Raw genomic sequence first — 20,596 nt, forward strand, 5'->3', positions numbered from 1 at the left:
GAGACTAACCCAGATCAAGTCACCTATAGACAGGTTGAACTGCACACTTCACTCATAGTTGACCATAGACAAAATGAGTTTTGAAATTGAAATTTGGAGCCTTTTAGCAAACACCTTTATCTTTTGCAGATCCCTCTATATAGTACGATGATTCCTAATACTTAAAAATATATAACATTTAAAGTCATGATTGTCTAGAACCACGAGAAATATATCTCAAACCATTGAAGTATTGTGTGATTCCACTAAGTCATATGCTTATTTTTCAATCGACATGATCTCCTATACTGCACACTTGAAACAAACTTGTTATAATCTTTATTTGTTTTGTCATTTGATCACCAAAACCCTTAAGAGGTTGCTTACACTTATAATTCTAGAGAGATATCCATTGGGGGTACCATTCCAATGAAGCCAACTCTTGGCAGTATCATAATCGCAAAAAACTCCCTTGCAAATCCATATATTCATACTTTCTATTCATATTTAAATAAATCTCCCTAAAAAATTCTTCCCCCTATTTCACCTCCTCTTTAGGGCTTGTTCGTTTTACGTTAATCCATGTGTATTGGATGTGATTGAGTCGGATTAAATCCATAGCAAGTTAAAATACATCTCAATCCCACCCAATACACTCTAATCCACATGGAATACCAATAACCGAACAAGACCTTAGGAGTTCCCTATCCAACTCCCCTATACACTATAACTGAGATATCTAACTTACTCAGCGCAACCAGTTTTCACTCCTCCACATCACACCAAAGAGGTCACCACCTCACCACAGTGAATGCCTCTCCGGCGCCCGCCCCGCCCTCGTGGCCTCATCACAAAGCGAGGGAAAAAAAAAGAAAAGAAAAGAAAAATCACGAGTGGAATCGTTGATCCGCACGAGACAATCCTTGCTCGCTTAGAAGATTCCTACCCTTACGTTTGGTTGGATGCTTGGATCTCCATTTCCTCCCTCTGAACATTCACCCGTACCGAAGACTCTGATTCCAGACTCGATCCACGCGGCGCGCCACCTGTTCGAGGTAATTCCCTCCCAGATACAACCTGCCATCGCCGCCTCCTAGTGCTCCGGCCCGGCGCCGGCCATGTCGCTGGCCTGCGGCCTGCCGCTGCTCGAGTGCGTCTACTGCCTCGCTTGCGCGCGCTGGGCATGGAAGCGCTGCCTCCACAGCGGCGAGGTCGACAGCGCCACCTGGGGCCTCGCCTCCGCCGACGACTTCGAGCCCGTGCCGCGCATGTGCCGCCTCGTCATGGCCAACTACGAACCCGATCTCTCCCCCTCCGCCCCGCTCCTCTTCGCGCCGCCCGGCGGCTACGGCATCGACCCCGCCTGCGTCCTCCGCCGCCGGACCTACGCCGACACACGCGGCCGCGTCACGCCCTACCTCCTCTACCTCGATCACGCCCACGCCGACATCGTCCTCGCGCTCCGCGGGCTCAACCTCGTCAAGGAGTCCGACTACGCGCTCCTTCTCGACAACCGTCTCGGCAAGCGCCGCTTCGACGGCGGCTACGTCCACAACGGCCTCCTCAGGGCCGCCGGCTGGGTGCTCGATGCTGAGTGCGACCTCCTCAGGGAACTCCTCGAGACGTACCCCGACTACACGCTCACCTTCACGGGTCATTCTCTGGGCGCCGGCATCGCCGCCATGCTCACCATGGTCGTCGTCCTCAACCTCGACAAGATTGGCAACATCGACAGGACCCGCACACGCTGCTACGCCATGGCGCCGGCCAGGTGCATGTCGCTCAACCTCGCCGTCAGATATGCTGACGTTATCAATTCGGTCGTCCTTCAGGTTACGGTCACTCACTCAGGTTTCTTAATTATGTCCACTGACTACTCCCTACTGGTTTCAACCATTCTCCACCTTTATTTCCCAATGGCAGGACGACTTCTTGCCCCGGACGGCTACTCCTCTTGAAGACATTTTCAAGTCGATCCTCTGGTACATTATATATTTTGTTCTTTTCTTGATTATGAACAAAGGATTTACATATTTTTGTGTCTAGTCATCTAGTGTTGAAAGGGTTTAGTTTCCCAAATTGTCATGTGCTTTATTACTGGCTCGAACTTTCCTCTTGCATAATCCAAGTTGCTCCATTTTTTTATGAACAAATTACTCCGCTTGTCAGAAACAGCAACTGTACATCTGTTTCAGGATATATGATATCATCAGTTAGTGAACATCACGCCTGCGTTTAGTGTTTTGTGTTAGTTCTAAACTGACCTTGATCACGAATCCTAACCACTAGGTTTAGAACAGAGTTTATACCTTTGGTGTTTGTTGTTGACGCCATTAGAGCTATGAGAGTCGACTAAGAGATGGCGGGGTAGATAGCGGCGGTTTCCCTTCACTGACCACATAGAGATAGATCAGATTTCACATTTTTTGGTGTTTGGAGGAGGGGAGGGGGGGGGAGGTTTAGCGAACTCTATTCTCGTGCCGGCCGTCTCCCTATTTAATGTACACGGTGTGAAAGGAAACCGCAACCATAAGGTTGTTGTGCCTCAAATTAGGGCGTGGGAGGTGAGTTTGGTTCGGTCCCTTGACTGAACTGAATGAGATCAACCTAACATTCTCCCCTTTGATCTCGTACTTACTTGCTTATACTTAAAAACTAATTTCATTATGACTTAATTCCTTAACTTTGAAGGGCAGGCTTGGTGCAATGGTGAGAGCTATCTCACCGAGTCACCAAGTTGCGGGTTCGAAGCAGCCTCTTTGCATTGGGGGGTAGGGGGGTAGGCTTGCCTCAGTTTATCCTTTCCCTAGACCCCACTCATGTGGGAGCCTCCGGCATTGGGCCTATCCCCGTTTTTAATTCCTTAAGTTACAATCCTCACTCCTTAAAGATTACTCCTCAAATATTAGTATATCAAGACCAAGGTGTTACCACAGTTAGTCAAGCGCTATGAACTCAATAACTATAATACACCTTTCTATCTCAAATTAGAGAATTTATTATTGAGGGAGATGGTTGCATTGACGATCTCTTAATCTAGAATCATAGGTGCTCCATTAAATCCTTGTCGGCTACATGTTTTCTGAACACGTTGGATGGAAGCCCTTTAGTGAGTGGATCCATAAGTATTTGCTCTGTGTTTCTATGCTCAAGTTCAATTGATTGATCCTAGACTTTTTCTTTTACAATATAATACTTAATGCCAATGTGTTTGGCGGCAACATTTGGCTTGTTATAGGAGTAACATATTGGTGGTTTATTATCGCAGTATAGTTGTAGTGGTTTTGATATGTTGTCTACCACTGTTAAACTGTCTACAAACTTCTTAAGCCACACAGTCTATCTTGTTCTCTCATAACATGCAGTAAACTCATCACACCTTATCGAGTCTGGATATGTTCTGACGTGGACTTTCTATCTTCTTCACACCCCACATAATCTAAATATGAGTATCGTATGATCTCAAGGCTACTCGTTTCTCTATATGTTAACATGAGGCCATTTGTACCTTGCAAATATTGCAAGACTTCCTTAAATTTTTTCCAGTGTTCCATCCTTAGATTTTTCTGAAATCTACCTTTGGTGTTTGCTGTTCATGCCATTAGGGCGATGAGAGTCGGCTCAGAGATGGCGTGGTAGACGACTAGACGGTGACGACCTTCACTTTCCTAAACACGTAGAGATAGATCAGATCTCACGTTTTTTGGTGTTTGGTAGAGGGGGTTTCAGTGAACTTCGGTTCATGTGCTGGTCCTCTCCCTATTTAATGTACGCGGTGTGGAAGAGGGCGCAACCATAAGGTTGTTGTGCCACCGATCAAGGCACGGGAGGTGAGTCTTGTTTGGTCCCTTGACTGAACCAGATGAGATCAACCTAACACTTTGTATGTCAGTCCTGTGAGCTGTGTACACGGTACACCAAGAATTTTTATTATAGCTGAGGGTGATTTATCTTATTTGCTGATTTTTCAGTTTATGTTTCTGCTAACTATGTTGCAGCTGTGGTGTGTTTTCTGCTTACTGGGCTCAAGTAAGTTTGACATTATGCTATCTTCTCTTCTTGGACAGCTTGCCTTGCCTCCTAGGTTTGAGATGTTTGAGGGATACATGTATACCTGAAGACGCTATGCTTAAGGATCCAAGGAGGCTTTATGCACCAGGCCGGATTTATCACATAGTCGAAAGAAGAACGTGCAGGTACCTTTTCCTCATTTGGCATTCTAGAATGCAAGGAACATCATGTGGCTGCTATTATACAACCTGTATGCATAGTATCTTTTATTTGCATATTTATAGAGGCGTTCTCACACCTGTCTGGAAAATAGAGAACAGGTTATGCTAGTAGTTCAAATATTCAATAGTATCATTTTAATAGGACCATCAATCCATCATCTCTTTATTTTGCCAATATGTAGTTCAAGTGTTCAACTATCATGTAACACCAATGACTGTAAACCCATACTGATACTGCTAGGTACACCATTGATATTGAACTTGCACAGCTGTTTTACATTTCTTGGTCAGAGTACTGGTTGTTGCTAGTGAAGTTTCCGAAAACACACTGAATTCCTTGAAACGCACAGGTGCGGAAGATATCCACCGGTAGTCAAAACAGCTGTGCCGGTGGATGGTAGATTTGAGCACATAGTTCTTTCCTGCAATGCCACAGCGGACCATGCCATTATTTGGATTGAGAGGGAGGCCCAGAAGGCTTTGGATGTGAGTTTCTTACAATCTTATATGCTTTTCTAGTCATGCTTACTCTCTATCCTTAATCAACCTCCTTGTATCCTACTTTTTCCCCCCTTAGGCCATGTTCGTTTGATTCCAAAACCATAGGGATTGAGGGGGATTGGAAGGGATTGGAGAGGATTTTGACTTGGGATTTAATCCCTCTCAATCCCTATGGATTGGCATAAAACGAACAAGGCCTTAATTGTGCTTGTTTATGGCTACCTTTATTCCCTTTTATAAGGCACACACATATCAAGTTTCAAACTTTAAAACCTTTGATCAATGATTTGGCTAACAATTTTTAACTACGACAATATAAACTTGGTACGGTTAGATTTGTAAGCAATTGTACTATCCAATAATCATAAATATAAACAATATAATACAAAGTAAATGAATGGTCAAAGTGTAATTTAGGAAACCATGTCATTCCAAGTTACGCCTCATAAAACTGGACGTAGCGAAAAGGCCTCTAACTGAGTTGGTTAGGTGGTCTAATAGTATTCCTTAGTTGAGTTCGATTCTTGTTAATATAATACCTGGGGGGCTGTTTTACCTCGTTCGTGGGTCAAGTTTTTTTTTAATAAAATGGAACGTAGGGAGTATTAGAAATTTAAAATGTAAGGGCTACACATAGAGAAGGTGTTAGATTTTATTCTTAGCATTATATAAACTAAAAATGTTAAAATACAAGAAGAAATTTTGAAGAACTAACTCAACTAAGGTTAAGGTAGTGACAACAAAAACCTTGTTCAAAATATAGTTACACGTTGGTTAGGTCTGTAGAATTAACATGTTTGGAAATGGAGTTGTTACATGATTCCGCCGCCGGTGTGCAGCTGATGCTGGAGGAGGAGAACACGCTGGCAGTGCCGTCGGAGCAGCGGATGGAGCGGAACGAAACCCTGCAGAGGGAGCATGTGGAGGAGCACAGGGCCGCTCTGCGCCGGGCCGTCACGCTGTCGGTGCCAGACGGGCGGCGACCGTCGCCGTACGGTACGTTTGACGACGTGGAGCAGCATCGCCAGCAGCCGGAGAGGAGCGAGAGCTTCCCGCCGGCGGGGCCCAGGCAGCGCATGAGCTGGAACGACCTGATCGAGCGAGTGTTCGACAAGGACGAGGACGGCCAGATCGTGCTGCGCAGCTCGGTTCTTCTCTGACGGGCGGCTGGGCCGTTGTAAATTCCTTTGGTCTTGTAGCTGTGCTGCCTCTCCCTGTAGTACCCCCATTTTTCCTGTGTTATTATTGGTTGTTCAATGTAATTCCTTCATTCATTGAAGAGGATTCTTTTTCTCATGCGCGGTTCATTTAGCGACATCAGCTCCGTGCAGACAAGTTTTGTGAATAAATTATCAAGGTAGAGTAGATCAATTTTTGAAATCATTTTCCTGTTGATTTTGATATGTAAAGTTAGGATCCAAAATCAAAACCTGCATTGCTGAACATCATTCAGAGCAAACCTACCAAATCGTAACACGTGTTTGCTCGCTAGAGAATACAAAACACGCACACAGCTTCATGATGAAGACACCCTCATCAGCTAGTAAGCATATCAAAAATAGTCTCGTCATACATACATGACAATGTATACATAACTTATCACTTCATCAGTTCATGCATGTGAAGACACCCTCAGTTTCTCAGGTTCCAGTTATCATCCAGAGTTCGCTTGGGTTTAATTCGTACCGGCTTCTACTGCTTCTATAGTGTTTTTATCTCTATGAATTGTAGTTGCTGCAGTCTAGTCCAAACAGCCGACTTTAATCTAAACCGAACAGACTTTCTCAAGGAGACAAGTGGAAATGACTCCTGTGTCACTTTGGGCTGGAAACTCTCAGCTTAATGATGAGTGATGCTTGGACAATGGTATGGTCGATGGACAATTGCAGCGAGGCATAAAGTCCCCCATTATCCTAGGGGTTTGGACACTTTGGAAACATAACGTGTCTTCCGTGGCTTTGCTGCCAATATGGCTAAGCTAGCTTGTTACTTACTCTTTCCTTTTTTTTATTTGGGCAATGTTCCTAGTGACTAGGTGAAAGTCGTATAGAGGAGGGTGAATAAGCGAAACCTAAAATTTATAAACTTAAGCACGCACTAAGGTCGGAGGTTAGCGTTAGAATTAAATTCAAGTCGGGAAGAGAGAGGAAAACAAATCAACCAAGAATCAAGGTGAGTGAACACGGCGATTTATTTTACCGAGGTTCGGTTCCAAAGAACCTAGTCCCCGTTGAGTAGGTCACAAAGACCGGGTCTATTTCAACCATTTCCCTCTCTTAAACGGTCACTTAGACCGAGTGAGCCTTCTCCTTAATCAATCGGGTCACTAAGACCCCGCAAGGACCACCACACACTTAGGTGTCTCTTGCTTTGATTACGAGTCACTTGAGAACAAGAATGAGAAAGAAGAAAGGCAATTCAAGAAACAAGAACGCAAAAGAACACGAACACACTCTCTCACAAGTCACTAAATGTTTGAGTTGAATTCTAGGCTTGGAGAGGGTTTGATCTTTGTAAATGTGTCTTGGAGTGAATGCACAAGCTCTTGTATTGAATGTGATCTCTGAAAAACTTGGATGCCAAAGGTTGTGGAGGTTGGGGGGTATTTATAGCCCCCAACCACTTTGGTCGCCGTTGGGGAGGCTGCTGGCGATGGGCGCACCGGACAGTCCGGTGCGCCACTGGACAGGCACTATTCCTTGTCCGGTGCGCTGTCACGTCACCCAACCGTTAGAGTTCGGAGCTAGTCGACCGTTGGAGGCTTTGTCCTCTTGCGGCACCGGACAGTTCGGTGCCCTCTGACTTCGCTGCTCTGACTTCTGTCGCGGCACTGTAGCACTTTACAGAGTCGACCGTTAGCGTTGGATAGCCGTTGTCCGCTGGCTCACCGGACAGTCCAGTGGCACACCGGATAGTCCGGTGAATTATAGCGGAGCGCGCCCTGGAATTCCCGAGAGTGGCTGGTTGACATCTGTACGGTCCTGGTGCACCGGACAGTCCGGTGCGCCAATTCTCAGCACACTCAAGTTCTTTGCTCCGTTTCAAATTGAGGCCCTAACTTGATTTCTTTCTTGGTTTGTGCTGAATCTTATGCACCTGTTAATACATGAATTCTAGACAAACTAGTTAGTCCATGTGTTTGTGTTGATTATTAACCACCAAAATTAGTTATAGGAAATGGTTAACCCAATTTCCCTTTTACTAGGTGTCACGCCCGATTTTAAAAACAAACCAAATACATGCCATATGTGTCAAGGATCCGTTTTCACACATATGTTGATGTTAGTAGTGTATATATCAAAAGACATTTTTCAAAACGTAAATAAAAGATTACATAACATTATTACACTCCCATAAATAGATACGAAGACAAAACTCCAATAGTCACTTGATTGGTGAACGCAAGCCATACAATTCTTCAGAGTCGTCGAAGTATTCCACTCCATCAAAAGCTTCTAAACATCATATTAGACAAAGGTGAGTATACTTACGGTTGGTACTCAGCAAGCGAGAAAAAAATGCAAGGCTTTCAAAGAGAAACTAATAGGGGTTTATATCTATTACATTTTACTTAGTCATATTTTATTATCATTCACCTAATTACTAGGTATAAGTATATACCATCCCACTCAAGCTTAAAAGAATTACCAACATTAACTCAAAATCAAAGAAAACACAATTTAATTCCATCTTTGAGTTTAGTTATCATGTGAGGGTCTATACCGATTTTAACCGTGAGCATGAATGATATATCAGTTTTACACCCTATATAGGTGTCACTTTTACCATAAGTTATGTATCCCTTGTAGCATAGGTTTGCAAAGCCCTTAAACACTACTGAGGTGAATGACTAGTGATTCACCTAATGTTTTTAGAAAGATGCATTTACTATAAAATAATCAGCTAAGGTTTCAAGTCACCGTGGAGTACGATCCTCACTAATGTGTGCATTACCTTAACCAAGCATACCATCCAAGAGAACCTTTCCTTTTCTAGATAAGATTATTAAGCACTAAGTTCATCAAGTTAATAGCCAAAATCAGAGTCATATGACACTTATGGTTTCACTATTTTTTCGGGTGCTTCTCCATGTTCCAATTAACATATATGATCTTCTGATTATCAAAGCATATCATAAACATGGTTCTCATTGTTTATTAAAAACACCAAGAACCAAATTAAAACAACTAGCCGTCCTACCCAACTTGAAAGATAAACCTAGGTTAACAAGATATGATTATGAATCTAGGCAAACCTTAGTAGGACCCATCAAGTTATGCAATATGACATAGAAGTAAAGTGAATTACGATGTTATTTCTGGATTGGAAAAAGAATATGCAAGGGGAAATCAACTTGTTTTCTTCAAAGAATTGTTGTGGCTTTTCCTCAAACTGTTGCTCTTGAGCTTCGTCTCGACTTCTAAACAATCACACAAGCAAAACAAGGAACAAAACAACAAACAATATACACACAAAAAATAATATATATAAACTTTAGTGAAAATAAAAATAACGAAAACACGAGTTTATGGTCCTTCAGCAATGGAGAAACTTTTGGCTGGCAGTGCCTAGCTCAAAAAAGATTTTTAGCCAACAATGGCTAGGCAGGAGTGGTTGGGCCAACTGTGGTGGCCTGGCTAGAGGGAGCTATGGCTGGCTAGAACCTAGTCAGAGGAGGTTGTGGCGCTGGGACTTGGCCAGGTTGGCTACTATGAGCAGGAAGGATGAAGAACATCGACTACCTGCCAGCAACTTGGAGCAGCACAAAAGCGCTCTCTAGTGTGGGGAAGGGAAGGGAAGAATGGTGTGAGAAGGTCCTGTTGTTCCTTTTATAAGGGATGGAGAGGGGAGAAGAAGAGTTTCTCTTTAAGGTCTTATTCGGTGGCATGTGGATTGGAGAGGATTGATGGGAATTAAATTCATTCCTATTAAAAATTGAGTAGCAAGAGATTTAATTCTCTCTAATCCATCTCTAACCGGACAAGCCCTAATGGTGACTGCTGGTGGGGAGATGAAGCAAAAGGGCACCATTGAAGGCTAGCTAGTTGAAAGGGAAGGGGAACAAGCAGAGAGGGAGGAGGCACCATCGGTCGCCCAGCCCATGAGTGTGCCATGAAGTTGCAGTCACTACTTGAAAGGAAAATGTGCCCTAAGGCCCGTTCTAAGTGTTTTGATGATTAACTGCCCAGCACATCACTTTGAACTAACCATCCTAGAATGAAAATGAGCACAGTTGTATAAAAAGCAAATTGAAGACATCAAGTCTAAAAGAGCAAAAACATAGACCTAAATATGCAACTTTGGGAGAAATGTTACAAGTGTGAGGTTTGTACTTCTAAATATGTTGCATATGTCCTTAACAATGTTTCTAGTACTTGTGTTTGGGCTCTAACTCGTTTTATAGAGAAAAGTACTTTTTGGGCTTGAGTTTGGGCATATTGCAAATCCTTTTGAAAAGGAATGAAAAAGGTATGGTTCCTACACTTAGTTAATTGTTTTAGTTACTAACTATGTTTTTCTAAGTGCCAGGAAACCTCTCAAGAAGAGTCAAAAGAAGTTGGAGAAGTTTGGGAGGGACCCACAGGACTGTCCAGTGAGGCGTACGACCGAAGCCGCTGTCCTCTGGAATTTTAATTATAAAATCCACCGAACAGTGAACAGTGCATTGTCCGGTGTACCGAACATATGCTCCAACGGCTCTCTCCACCGCGGCCGCCAGCCACCAATGGCTAGATGACGTGGCAGCTGTCCGGTGGCACACCTGACTGTCCGGTGCCACGCCGGAAAAGGAAACCACCCAATCAGATTGTCGGGCGATTGTTGGCAGTCGGGATTCTAGTGGCGCACCAAACTGTCTAGTGAGCTCGCAGACAGGGAAGTTTTTCAGCTTCCTTGTGGAGAAGGCAACGACTCCCTTGGCCCTTGGGGCAATAAAAGAGGCCCTTGGGCGCCTTTACCAGCACACAAAAGCATTATAAGAGAAAACTACAACTCCGAGACTCTGCGACCACGCATTTGAAGTGTTTGAGAGAGATTTGAGCGCATTTTCTTAGTCGTTACTCTGTCGATTTGTTGTTGCGGTCTCTTTTTTGCATTTGTGCGTGTGTTGCTGCAATTGTGCTCTTGTGTGTGTACTCTACTCCCTCCCTTACTTTGATTTGGATTGTGATCGTCTTGTGTAAGATGTGAGAGGCTCCAACTTGTGAAGATTCCCCACAACAAGAGATTTGTGGTATAAGGAAAAACTGTGGTACTCAAGTTTGATCTTTGGATCATTTGAGAGGGGTTGAGTGCAACCCTCGTCCATTAGTACGCCACAACATAGAGTAGGCAAGCATATTACATTTGACCGAACCACGGGATAAAAATCACCTAGTCTCTTGTCTTTTTTTTCTTTACTGCGATTTCTATTTTTCTTTGAGCATAAACTTCACTTACATATTACTCCTAGTTTAATACACATTTCAAGTGAGCAATCAAGTGAAGAGTCTTTCTCTCTCTCTCTCTCTCCCTACTCTCAAACTTGGTTACTTTACTATAACTCAATTATTCGACCCCAGACCGCTCCAATTTCTTTTAGAGCTTGTTTGTTTTGAATAAGAAGGGATTTAATCCCCTCCATTCCACTTGCAAACGAACAAGGCTTTATGGGAAAATTGGAAATGGAGCCACAACCTTATTCTGGAAAGATAAATGGCTACGTAGAGCATCTCCAACAAGGTGACTCAATATAGTGTCCCAAAAATTAAACTACATCATAAAGTGTTTAGGGCACAAAAAACAAATTGCGCTCTAGATAAGCCCTAAATCATATATTGTAGGAAGTAAACTACGTTATTAGGAAAGAAAATGCTGAGATTGATGTAGAAAACAAGGATAATGCACTAGTTTAGGGTGTAGTATATTTGGGTCACTTCATGGTGTGTTCTATATTTTTTTGACAAAGATTTGTAAAATAGGGCACTGTGAGCCCTATATTTTTCAAGATAGGGTACTGATTTAAGACACCGTTGGAGATGCTCAGCATCGATCAACTTGCTCCAAGACTATTTGCTACCGTGTCTATAAGAGCATATCTAACATTGCCTTAAAACAATACCCTGTCTTAAAATATAGGGCACAACTCATAAAAATCAACTCCAACAGTACCTTATTTTACAATATTTTATCAAAAAATATAGGGTGCTCCATGAAGTGACCCAAAATATAAGACATCTCACACTAGTGCACTAACTTTGTTTGCTACATCATTCTCAATATTTTTTTCATAATAATATAATTCACTTCTAAAAATATATGAATAGGGCTTAAATGTTACTCCCTCCGTTTATTTTTAGTTGTCGCTGGATAGTTCAATTTTGCATTATCCAGCGACAATTAAAACGAAACGGAGGGAGTAGAACACAATTTGTTTTTAGTGTCCTAAACACTTTGAATGATGTAGTATTTTAATTTTTAGAGCACTATTTTGAGTCATCTTGTTGGGGATGCTTGAAGAGATGTCAAGTTTAGAACAGTTCTTGAGACCTTCAATGAGGGACGTTGGGTTGCCGATATAACTGGTTGGGGTTTTAGTAGAGTTTCTGGAAATATGGGATCAATTACTGGAGGTGGAGTTATATGAACAAATTGAAGATAGGCATGTTTTCATGCTAGCTGCCAATGGACAGTATTCATCTAAGGCTGTGTATGAGGCACTCTTCATTGGGTCTGTCCACTTTGAGCCTGCTAGTGCTAATCGATTTTGGAAGTCTTGGGCTACAGCTAAGTGTAAATTCTTCATTTGGCTTTCTGCTCTTAAAAAGTGCTGGACAGCTGACCGGTTAAGCAAAAGGGGGATGTCTACTTTTGATCAACGACAAGAAACGATTGGTCACCTTATGGTTAGGTGTGTCTTTGCAAGGGAATTTTGGTTCCACGTCCGCCAATCTCCAGAGCATGTCTCCACGGCCTCAAAATTGGAGCTTTATTATTGTATGGCAGGAGTGAATTTCTGGGATTGCGCAGACGGAGATGAACTACTTGCTAATCCTTGGAGCTTGGACATTGTGGAAGCATATGAATAGATATATGAATAGATGTGTCTTTGATAGTTTTCCTCTTAACATGGGGGCTACTATCTTCCAATTTAATCAGGACTTGGCTGGAGCTAGGAGTCTCTCGCTCCTTTACTACTCCCATTCCTGGATGCCAGTTGTAGTTAGTTGCATTGCTATGATGTTAGATAATTTTATTATATATATTGTCGTTTCTGGCCGCCATAAATTGGTGGGCCACAGCACTTTTGTATTGGTCTATTTTAACCTAAAACTTCTTAATATATAAGTATGCACTGGTGTACTTCACGAGCCTTCACTCAGGATGCACTGGTGGTGCATATTGCTGAATTCTAGCATATCACGTGCACAAGCAGCACGGGTGCACATTCATATTTGACAAGGCTAATTTAAATTCAATTCAGTAGATCAACTCACCAGATACCAAACCCAGATCCAGCATATCAGTTTAGACTTTAGAGTCCTTATCCTGAACTGACACCTTGTACCATGGTGAGCTCTAAGTACTATAAAATCAAAAATAAATTCTCAGGTCACAAGTTTTCACATACATGTAACATCTTCAGCTGTGGCTTCGTTGTATGCAGAACTATCAAATCAAATCTGAATTTAGAAGAAGGCTACTAAGATACTTAAATAAGGAGAACTCTAAACAAAGTCACCATGCCAATCAAAACATCCATAATGGTGATTCAAACTCTAATTATTTCCACCAAGTGCAATTTCAATCACAATATTTGGCAAGAAGACTGCAGAGAACAATATAATCAGCATCCGGAATACTGATTCGGCGACAGAAACCTTGTGGTGTTACATTGTTTCAGGAACTGCAGATTCAAATGTTCTGATTCATATATTCAGTTCCCAGCTTTCTTTCTGAGTATGTATATACAGTGTGTGAGCTCTAGACAACATTTTTTACATATCACATTCTACTGATTACAGAAGGATGATAAGCCCTTCTTTCTGATCACTATGACAGTTGACAACAATACATCTGTGTTCTGGAGAGGAATCAATCAAATGTACAATTTGGTCTCTTACCAGAATAGATCATCTATACCCACAGACGTCGATGGTGGGGGCACTTCCTCCTCCTCCATCTCTGGTTCAGGTTCCATGCCAAACTCCGGGGACTCAATATCAGCAAGGTTCTTCAAGTCAACGACGGATAGCTCGTCTAGTTGCTTCACCACAAGGTCTGCAGCGCTAAGCTCGTAGATCTTGTGCTTGCTTGCGACCGCGACACACTTCATACGTGCGTCATGCGCAGCTTCCACCGCCGAATTGGAGTTCCCAAACACGATGCACCTCTCCGGGATGAAACTGAGAAGCTGAGCAGCGTACAGGAACATTTCTGGGTCAGGCTTGCCCCGGTACACGTCTTCTGCTGTCACAACCGCATCGAAGAAGCTGCGCACGCCTACAGCTTCAATGGCTTCCTCAATAACCTTCCGTGGGCGTGTGGTCACCACAGCGATAGGGATCTTGTAATTGGCGAGCGTGCTCATGAACTCCCTGGAACCGTTCCTCATCTGGTGGTAGGAGCCACCTCGAAGGCTGCTGTGGATCTCGTCCTTCCTCAGGGCCAATCTCCTAAGCTCGGAGGGATCCCGAGACCAGCAGAGAACCTCAGAAATCGCCTGCTCGTTCTTCATCCCTTCGACTCTCCGCAACAGAAAAGCGGGAGGCGGCGACTTGCCCTCCTCCTGTGCCAGGGTCAACCACGCCTGCCTTTCCAATTCGGCATCATCCTCAACGATGACCCCCTCCCACTCGAAGATGACGCCGAGCCACCCGCAGCCCATGCGCTCGAGGCGGAGCAGCGGGTTATGCAGCTTGGGGTCATCTGCCCTGTTCCGCGGAGGCCATGACGGCGTGGGGCTGGTGACCCCAACGTCCCCCATGTCTCCACCATCCCCGGGGATCCCCCGGTACTCCCTGCGAGGGCTGGCCCTGACCTCCTTCGTGACCCCCATAGCCAGCGCCCTGACCGGCCAATCGGCGAGGCGCGACGACGGCTGCCTGGTGACCCGGGCCACGAGGCGGCGGCCGGCGAAGGCGGTGGGCAGGGGTCGGCAGGCGACGACATGGAACGTCCGGCGGAGGTGGTGGTGGGAAGCGCCGGCGCCCCTGGACCTGTGGTCGAACAGGTGGGGGGCTATTATGGAGGTGCTCGCGCTGACCGTGTCGACAACCATGATGGCCGCTGGATCCGGCGCCCTCCCACCAAGCTACGAAGAATCGAGAGACCGGAGCCCAAGCGGCCAAACAAAGAATTGTTGGACCAAATTTGCTGGAACCGTCTACTCCTCTGCCGGAATCGCGCTGCAAGAAAAGAGGGAGAAACGAATAGCTGAGACTCCAATCCAACACATGAAAGAAGATGAGGAAGGCAACCAACAAGCAAGAGGAAGGGCACGGCTACCAAACTAACGCCAGGAACCCAATCAATCAATCAATCCGTAGTTGAAGCTCAAGCCGAGATCAATGATTGGGTGGGGGAAAGAGAGGAAAGGGGAAGCGGACGAGGCAAGGAGATAAGGAGGGAGGAGGCGGTACCGGCGGCGGATAGGGCGATCGGACGGCCGCGGAGGCGTCGCTGGGTCGCGGAGGAACGGGAGGTTGCTTCGGGAAACTGCCTACCTTATTTTTTTCCGCTTAGCCTCGCGTTTCCTTTCCTTTTGTGTTTTTATTTTCTCCTCGTGGCGTGCGTTGTTCGGGAGATTCACATTGCCGCCGCGGTTGTCCGTGGAGGAGGATGGAGGAAGGACAGACGAAGAATCTCGGCTGGATGCCTGACGCGTGCTGCCACGAGGAGCGTCTGATGGATGTGTTCGATCGAAACGTGGGGAGAAGGTTGAAATGCAAAGGCTCTAACTCAGTTCTAAATTCCGATTGCTTCCTACCAAGCTGCAATGCTGTAAACCCTAAATATGGCATTAAGAGAGTTAGTTTGTTCTTTTATTATTTAAGGAATAACATTAGGATTTATTTAAAGTTTGTTCTATTATTGAGACAAGTTACTTTTAAATTATATATATATATATATATATATATATATATATATATATATATATATATATATATATATATATATATATATATATATATATATATATATATAGTATTTAGAGCCCTGGGCTCTATTTAACTACAGGAAGCCTGACCAGGTGTGCAGACCGCACCGGACCCTTTTTGGCTTATTGTACCTACCTGTGCTTACGCTAAATTATAATACGAGTTATGCTGATGTGTGTATACGCATATTACGTGAATCGGGCCCACGATCCTGCCCACGCGCTCACAATTATCCAGTCACACGCCGTCACTATAAAAACAGCCCACGCCGCCAGGGATTAGGTTTTAGCGGCGGCGGCGGTTCCCTCGGGCGTGCGAGCAGACGCCCGTGAGCAGGAGAGCACCGGCCGCCGCGGCGCTCTCCAGCCGGCGGATTGGCGGTCATGGAGGGGGCGCGAGGAGGAGCCTCAGCGTCCGCAGCGGTACAGCTTCAGGAGGCACCGGTCGGGCGCGGCGAAGTGGGCGGCGGTGGTGCTGTTCATGGTGCTGGCGGCCGTGGTGCTGCTGGGCGCCGTGGCCGTCCTTGTGGTGGTGCTGCTGCTGCAGCCCCGCGTGCCGTACGTGGCAGTGCAGGCGGGCTGGCGGTGCTCCGCGCCTACCCGTTCCGCGTGCCCGCCAGGGGCGTCCTCCCTCTGGCGTACGTGGCGCGCGCGCAGGGCGCCCCGCTGGGCGACGACGGCAGCGCCGCCATGGAGGCCGCGCTCCGCGACGGCGTGGTGTCGTTCCGGGTGGATGGGGAGGCCCGGACGCGATGGAAGGTCGCGAGGATCGTCGTCGTCGACCAGTGGACGCACATGGCGTGCCAGCTCCGCTTCTTCTGGCCCAACGGCACCGTGCTCCCCTTCAGATGCATCTCCAAGTCCAAGTTCTTGTTCTTCTGACCGTCGTGCCCTCTGTATTGTCTAGTGGCTACTCTTCTGACCTCAGTTCCATGGCCGGACGTGAGCGTGACGGATCAAGATTCAGGAACAGCAAATGGCTTCATCGTTTTCTTTCTTGTCTTGGGTTCGTTCAGTTATTAATTCACCTCATGTCGCATGTATAGGTCGGCAAAAAAAGATTTTATCTTGGGTTCTTTCTTATTGCATTTTACGCTTCCACTCAAAAGCAAGTGCCACATTCGTCGTTTTAAAACAGATCATTGATTTACGCTAAAATTCGTATCCTTTTACGCTGTTTCGGATCACGTCTTACGCTTAAATCCAACTGACCTAGAACCCGAGCACGACCGGAGCGCGATTTTGACGTCGTAATTTAGGCCACATTCGTTGTTACGAAATAGATTGATGATGTACGATAAAATTTGTACCCATTTACGCTGTTTGGTTCACATTTTACGCTGAAATTTGACCAAGCCAAAATCCGTGCACGATCGAACGTGATCAATCTACGCTGTTTTAGCTAATATAGATTTACGCTAAATTTCGTATTCATTTACGATGTTTTAGCTCACGTTTTACGCTGGAATCTGCCCTAGTCAGAACCCGCGCACGATTGGGTGCACGCGATTTTCACGCCGTAATTTTGGGCTTCGTTTGCTGTTACAAAACAGATATATGATTTACGCTAAATTTCGTACTCATTTACGATGTTTTAGATCACGTTTTACGCTGGAATCTGCCCGAGCAGAACCCGCGAACTGCGGCTGTAAATTAAAATTTATTTCCTTCTACTAATGCTCCTCGAACCGTAACTGTCCCTTTATTTACGCGATTATGCAGCACGTCTTTCCTTATATCAAACCGGTCAAGATTTATATAATGCATGGTTTATGCTATCATGTTACACATCGTTATGCAGTCGTAAACGGTGTGCACATGGTAATATTCGTTTCCGTGAGTCAAGGTACAAAAGATCCCTTCTATGCATGATTTATGCATATTACTACATATATTTATGCGTGCGTATTTGTTTCCTCCCGTAACTGCGCCTTTATTTACGCGCACGAAGAACACGTCTTTCCTTATCTCAAAACCGGTGGGAGATTTTAAATGTTTGCATGGTTTACGCTATCATGTATCACAGCGTTATGCAGTCGTAACCGGCAAGCACATGCAAATATTCGTTCCCGTGATTCGTGGCATAAAAGATTCCATTTATGCATGAGTTATGCACATTTGTACATATATTTATGCGTGCGTATATCGCATGTCGCGTCTCAGCCGGGATACATGGCTATCCTATGCATGGCTGACGCAAGCTGGCGTCCAGTGGGCCGAACGCGATCCGATCGGCCTCATGGCTGGGGCTTCGCCCACTAACGGAAGCCCAGGGCTTCCATTACCTCTTCCCTATATATATATATATATATATATATATATTACAAGCCATGTGTTTCAGATAGCTAGAGGAAATACTGCCCCAACGGTGCTATCCGGTTCAGCCAAACCAGGTTCGAGCGGATATAAAAACACCTCCAGGGTGTTAGGGATTAGGTTTTAGCGGCCGCGGCGGTTTCCTCGAGCGTGCGAGCGACGGTGGCCCGAGGCGAGCGACCGTCGGTAGCGCTTCCGAGGCGGGCGAGAAAGCGGCGGCAATGCTCCCCTAGGACCAAGCGACGGCGACGCACCCTAGGCCCGATGGTGATAACGGTTGCGTGAGGCGCGGTAAGCTTCAGCGACGGTGGTGGCGGTCATGGGAGACGCAGGTGGCTCCCCAGTTGTGCGAGACGCGATCATTTCCAGCGAAGGCAGCCACTCGAAGCGTAGGTGGCTCCGGCGTCATTCGATGACCAACTCCTCCGATCTGGTGGCCTCAGTGGCATCCTCTAGCGACGACCTCCTCCAATCCTTTGTTTATGCATGCGGCTATCGGTTGAACCCATACTAAGATTTTTAGTTAATTATGATGTACGGTGTAGGTATTTATGCAACTTTCTATAACGATTTATGCTTTGCGCGATATCAATCATCCAACTTTTGCGTGTATGATGTGGGAACGAAAATGTCGTTTAAAATTTGTGCGCAAGCGGTGGAAAGTCCTACAATCTATCATAATTTTCGGATCTGCATAAAAATAGGAACAACATGCATGTGCCTAGTGCTTCCCATATTGTTCAGATCTACCAAAAAAAGGACCACATGTATGTGTCTAGTGGAGGACGCGACTGAATGCATATTTCTGGTGGAGGGACGACAAACAATCGTGTACATATTTCTATGTCACTTTGTATACATATATATGCCAACATCAAGTGGTTTGCAACAACTTTCAGGTTGGATCAATATTTTACGCTCAAAGCTGAAGGTTTTTATGCTTAAAACTAAAGATTTTTATGCTCGGATATGGAGATGTGTCCACTAGTGAATCATATGCCAGATTTTTAGGCAGTATACCGCATTGCATAAATGACTACATCGTGTAGTATATTTAATATCAGTACATATCATAAACTGGTTCTAACCATGCTAACTGCATGGCTGTTGGAGCGATCTTATATTTATGCAGGAAAATAAAGCATTTAAATAAGATCTTTTGTTTCCATGCATGCCAATTCATTTCTTTTCATCGCACATTCCTGTCATCCTAAATTTGTGCACATGCAACAGGAAATAACCTTTTTAGGCATCGTACCAAATTGCATATATACCTACACCGTGTAGCATAATTAGTATTAGTAGATGTCATAAACTAGTTCTAACGGGCCTAGCTGTATGATTGTTGTAGCAATACTATATTTATGGAGCCATCCATTTTTTGCGGGCATGCAATGGAAACGAAAATGTATTCGAAAATTTGCGCGCATGCAATCGAAACTCTCACGATCTGTCATAATAATCAGATCTAGCATAAAAATAGGATCTGCATGCATGTGTCTGCGCGTGTGGACGTGGTCCAATGGCTGGGCGGGGTTTATGATATCTCTATGAACTACTTACACTATTTCTGTGAACTATTTACTCTATTATGCAAAAACAGAACTGTAATTTATGGCGTGCATCTCACGCGTGTGGTTGGGTGTTGGACCGAGAGTTTGACTTACACGTGAGGGCAGTTGTGACCTGGTGCATGTCCGGGGCCGTACCCGACAACCTGGCGTAGGGCGTGGGTGGGCGCGCCAACACGGTCCAGCCAGGTCGCAGGGTGGTCCGCCAGGGCTTCCTCTAACTATTGGAAGCCCTGGGCTCCTAATATACCCACCATATATATATATATATGATCTGGTTATTAGGAGTCCAGGGCTTCAAATAGTTAGAGGAAGCCCTGGTCGGTTCCCTTCCCCACGTTCCACACCCGTACGGCCCCACCAGCCCACATCCCACGCCCTGATCACGTGGGTGTGCTATTTTAAGGATCCGTTTTTATGGCAGTTATAGATACAATGTCATGTTTTGAGCGTAAAAATCATCACATTTAAGTGTAAATAGTGTCAGACATAGCATAAAATCATGTTTCCCCGTCACCTGCATGTGGGTCCTATTTTTATGAAGGTACAATCATCACGCAGCAGGCGTGCATGCTGTTTTCGATTTTTATGGTAGGTGTGGTTTCAGATCTGAAAATTATGGCAGATCCAAAAATTATGGCAGATTCGAAAATTATTGTGCATGTGAAAAATTTCCATGTGGGACACCATATGGGCGCAACCCAGATTTGAGCGTAATTGTTTTCACGTTTTAGCGTAAATAATGTCAGATATAGTATAAATGTTGATTCACTCCAAACAACAGCCTCCACGTCCATGCAACCACCATAAATCAAGGGATTTGATTGGGAGAGTTGATTAGGGGATTTAATTAGTTGAGT

At 44.9% G+C, this 20,596-nt stretch overlaps 2 protein-coding genes across 3 annotated transcripts; one reads left to right on the forward strand and one right to left on the reverse strand.

Moving 5' to 3' along the window:
* The first annotated feature begins 757 nt into the window (after positions 1-757).
* On the forward strand, positions 758-6,008 carry LOC100283614 (calmodulin-binding heat-shock protein). Its single transcript, NM_001156515.1, is given in 5 exon segments — positions 758-1,811; positions 1,903-1,961; positions 4,047-4,175; positions 4,562-4,697; positions 5,552-6,008. Coding segments are annotated over 5 exon segments (1,359 nt in total). The 5' UTR covers positions 758-1,097; the 3' UTR covers positions 5,873-6,008.
* A 7,517-nt stretch (positions 6,009-13,525) lies between these two features.
* Positions 13,526-15,517, reverse strand: LOC100285779 (uncharacterized). Of its 2 annotated transcripts, none has more exons than XM_008669928.4 (2): positions 15,332-15,517; positions 13,526-15,097 (listed from the first exon to the last, which is right to left on the reverse strand). In XM_008669928.4, the coding sequence occupies exon 2, from the start codon at positions 14,968-14,970 to the stop codon at positions 13,810-13,812; it is 1,161 nt and encodes a 386-aa protein (XP_008668150.1). In that variant the 5' UTR covers positions 14,971-15,097; positions 15,332-15,517; the 3' UTR covers positions 13,526-13,809. The 2 variants fall into 2 exon arrangements, with proteins under 2 accessions (XP_008668150.1, NP_001152141.1); NM_001158669.2 differs by lacking the exon at positions 15,332-15,517 and adding an exon at positions 15,198-15,309 and having other exon boundaries at positions 13,562-15,097.
* Positions 15,518-20,596: the final 5,079 nt, after the last annotated feature.

Source organism: Zea mays, chromosome 2, assembly GCF_902167145.1.
Source record: "Zea mays cultivar B73 chromosome 2, Zm-B73-REFERENCE-NAM-5.0, whole genome shotgun sequence".
Taxonomy (NCBI): domain Eukaryota; kingdom Viridiplantae; phylum Streptophyta; class Magnoliopsida; order Poales; family Poaceae; genus Zea; species Zea mays.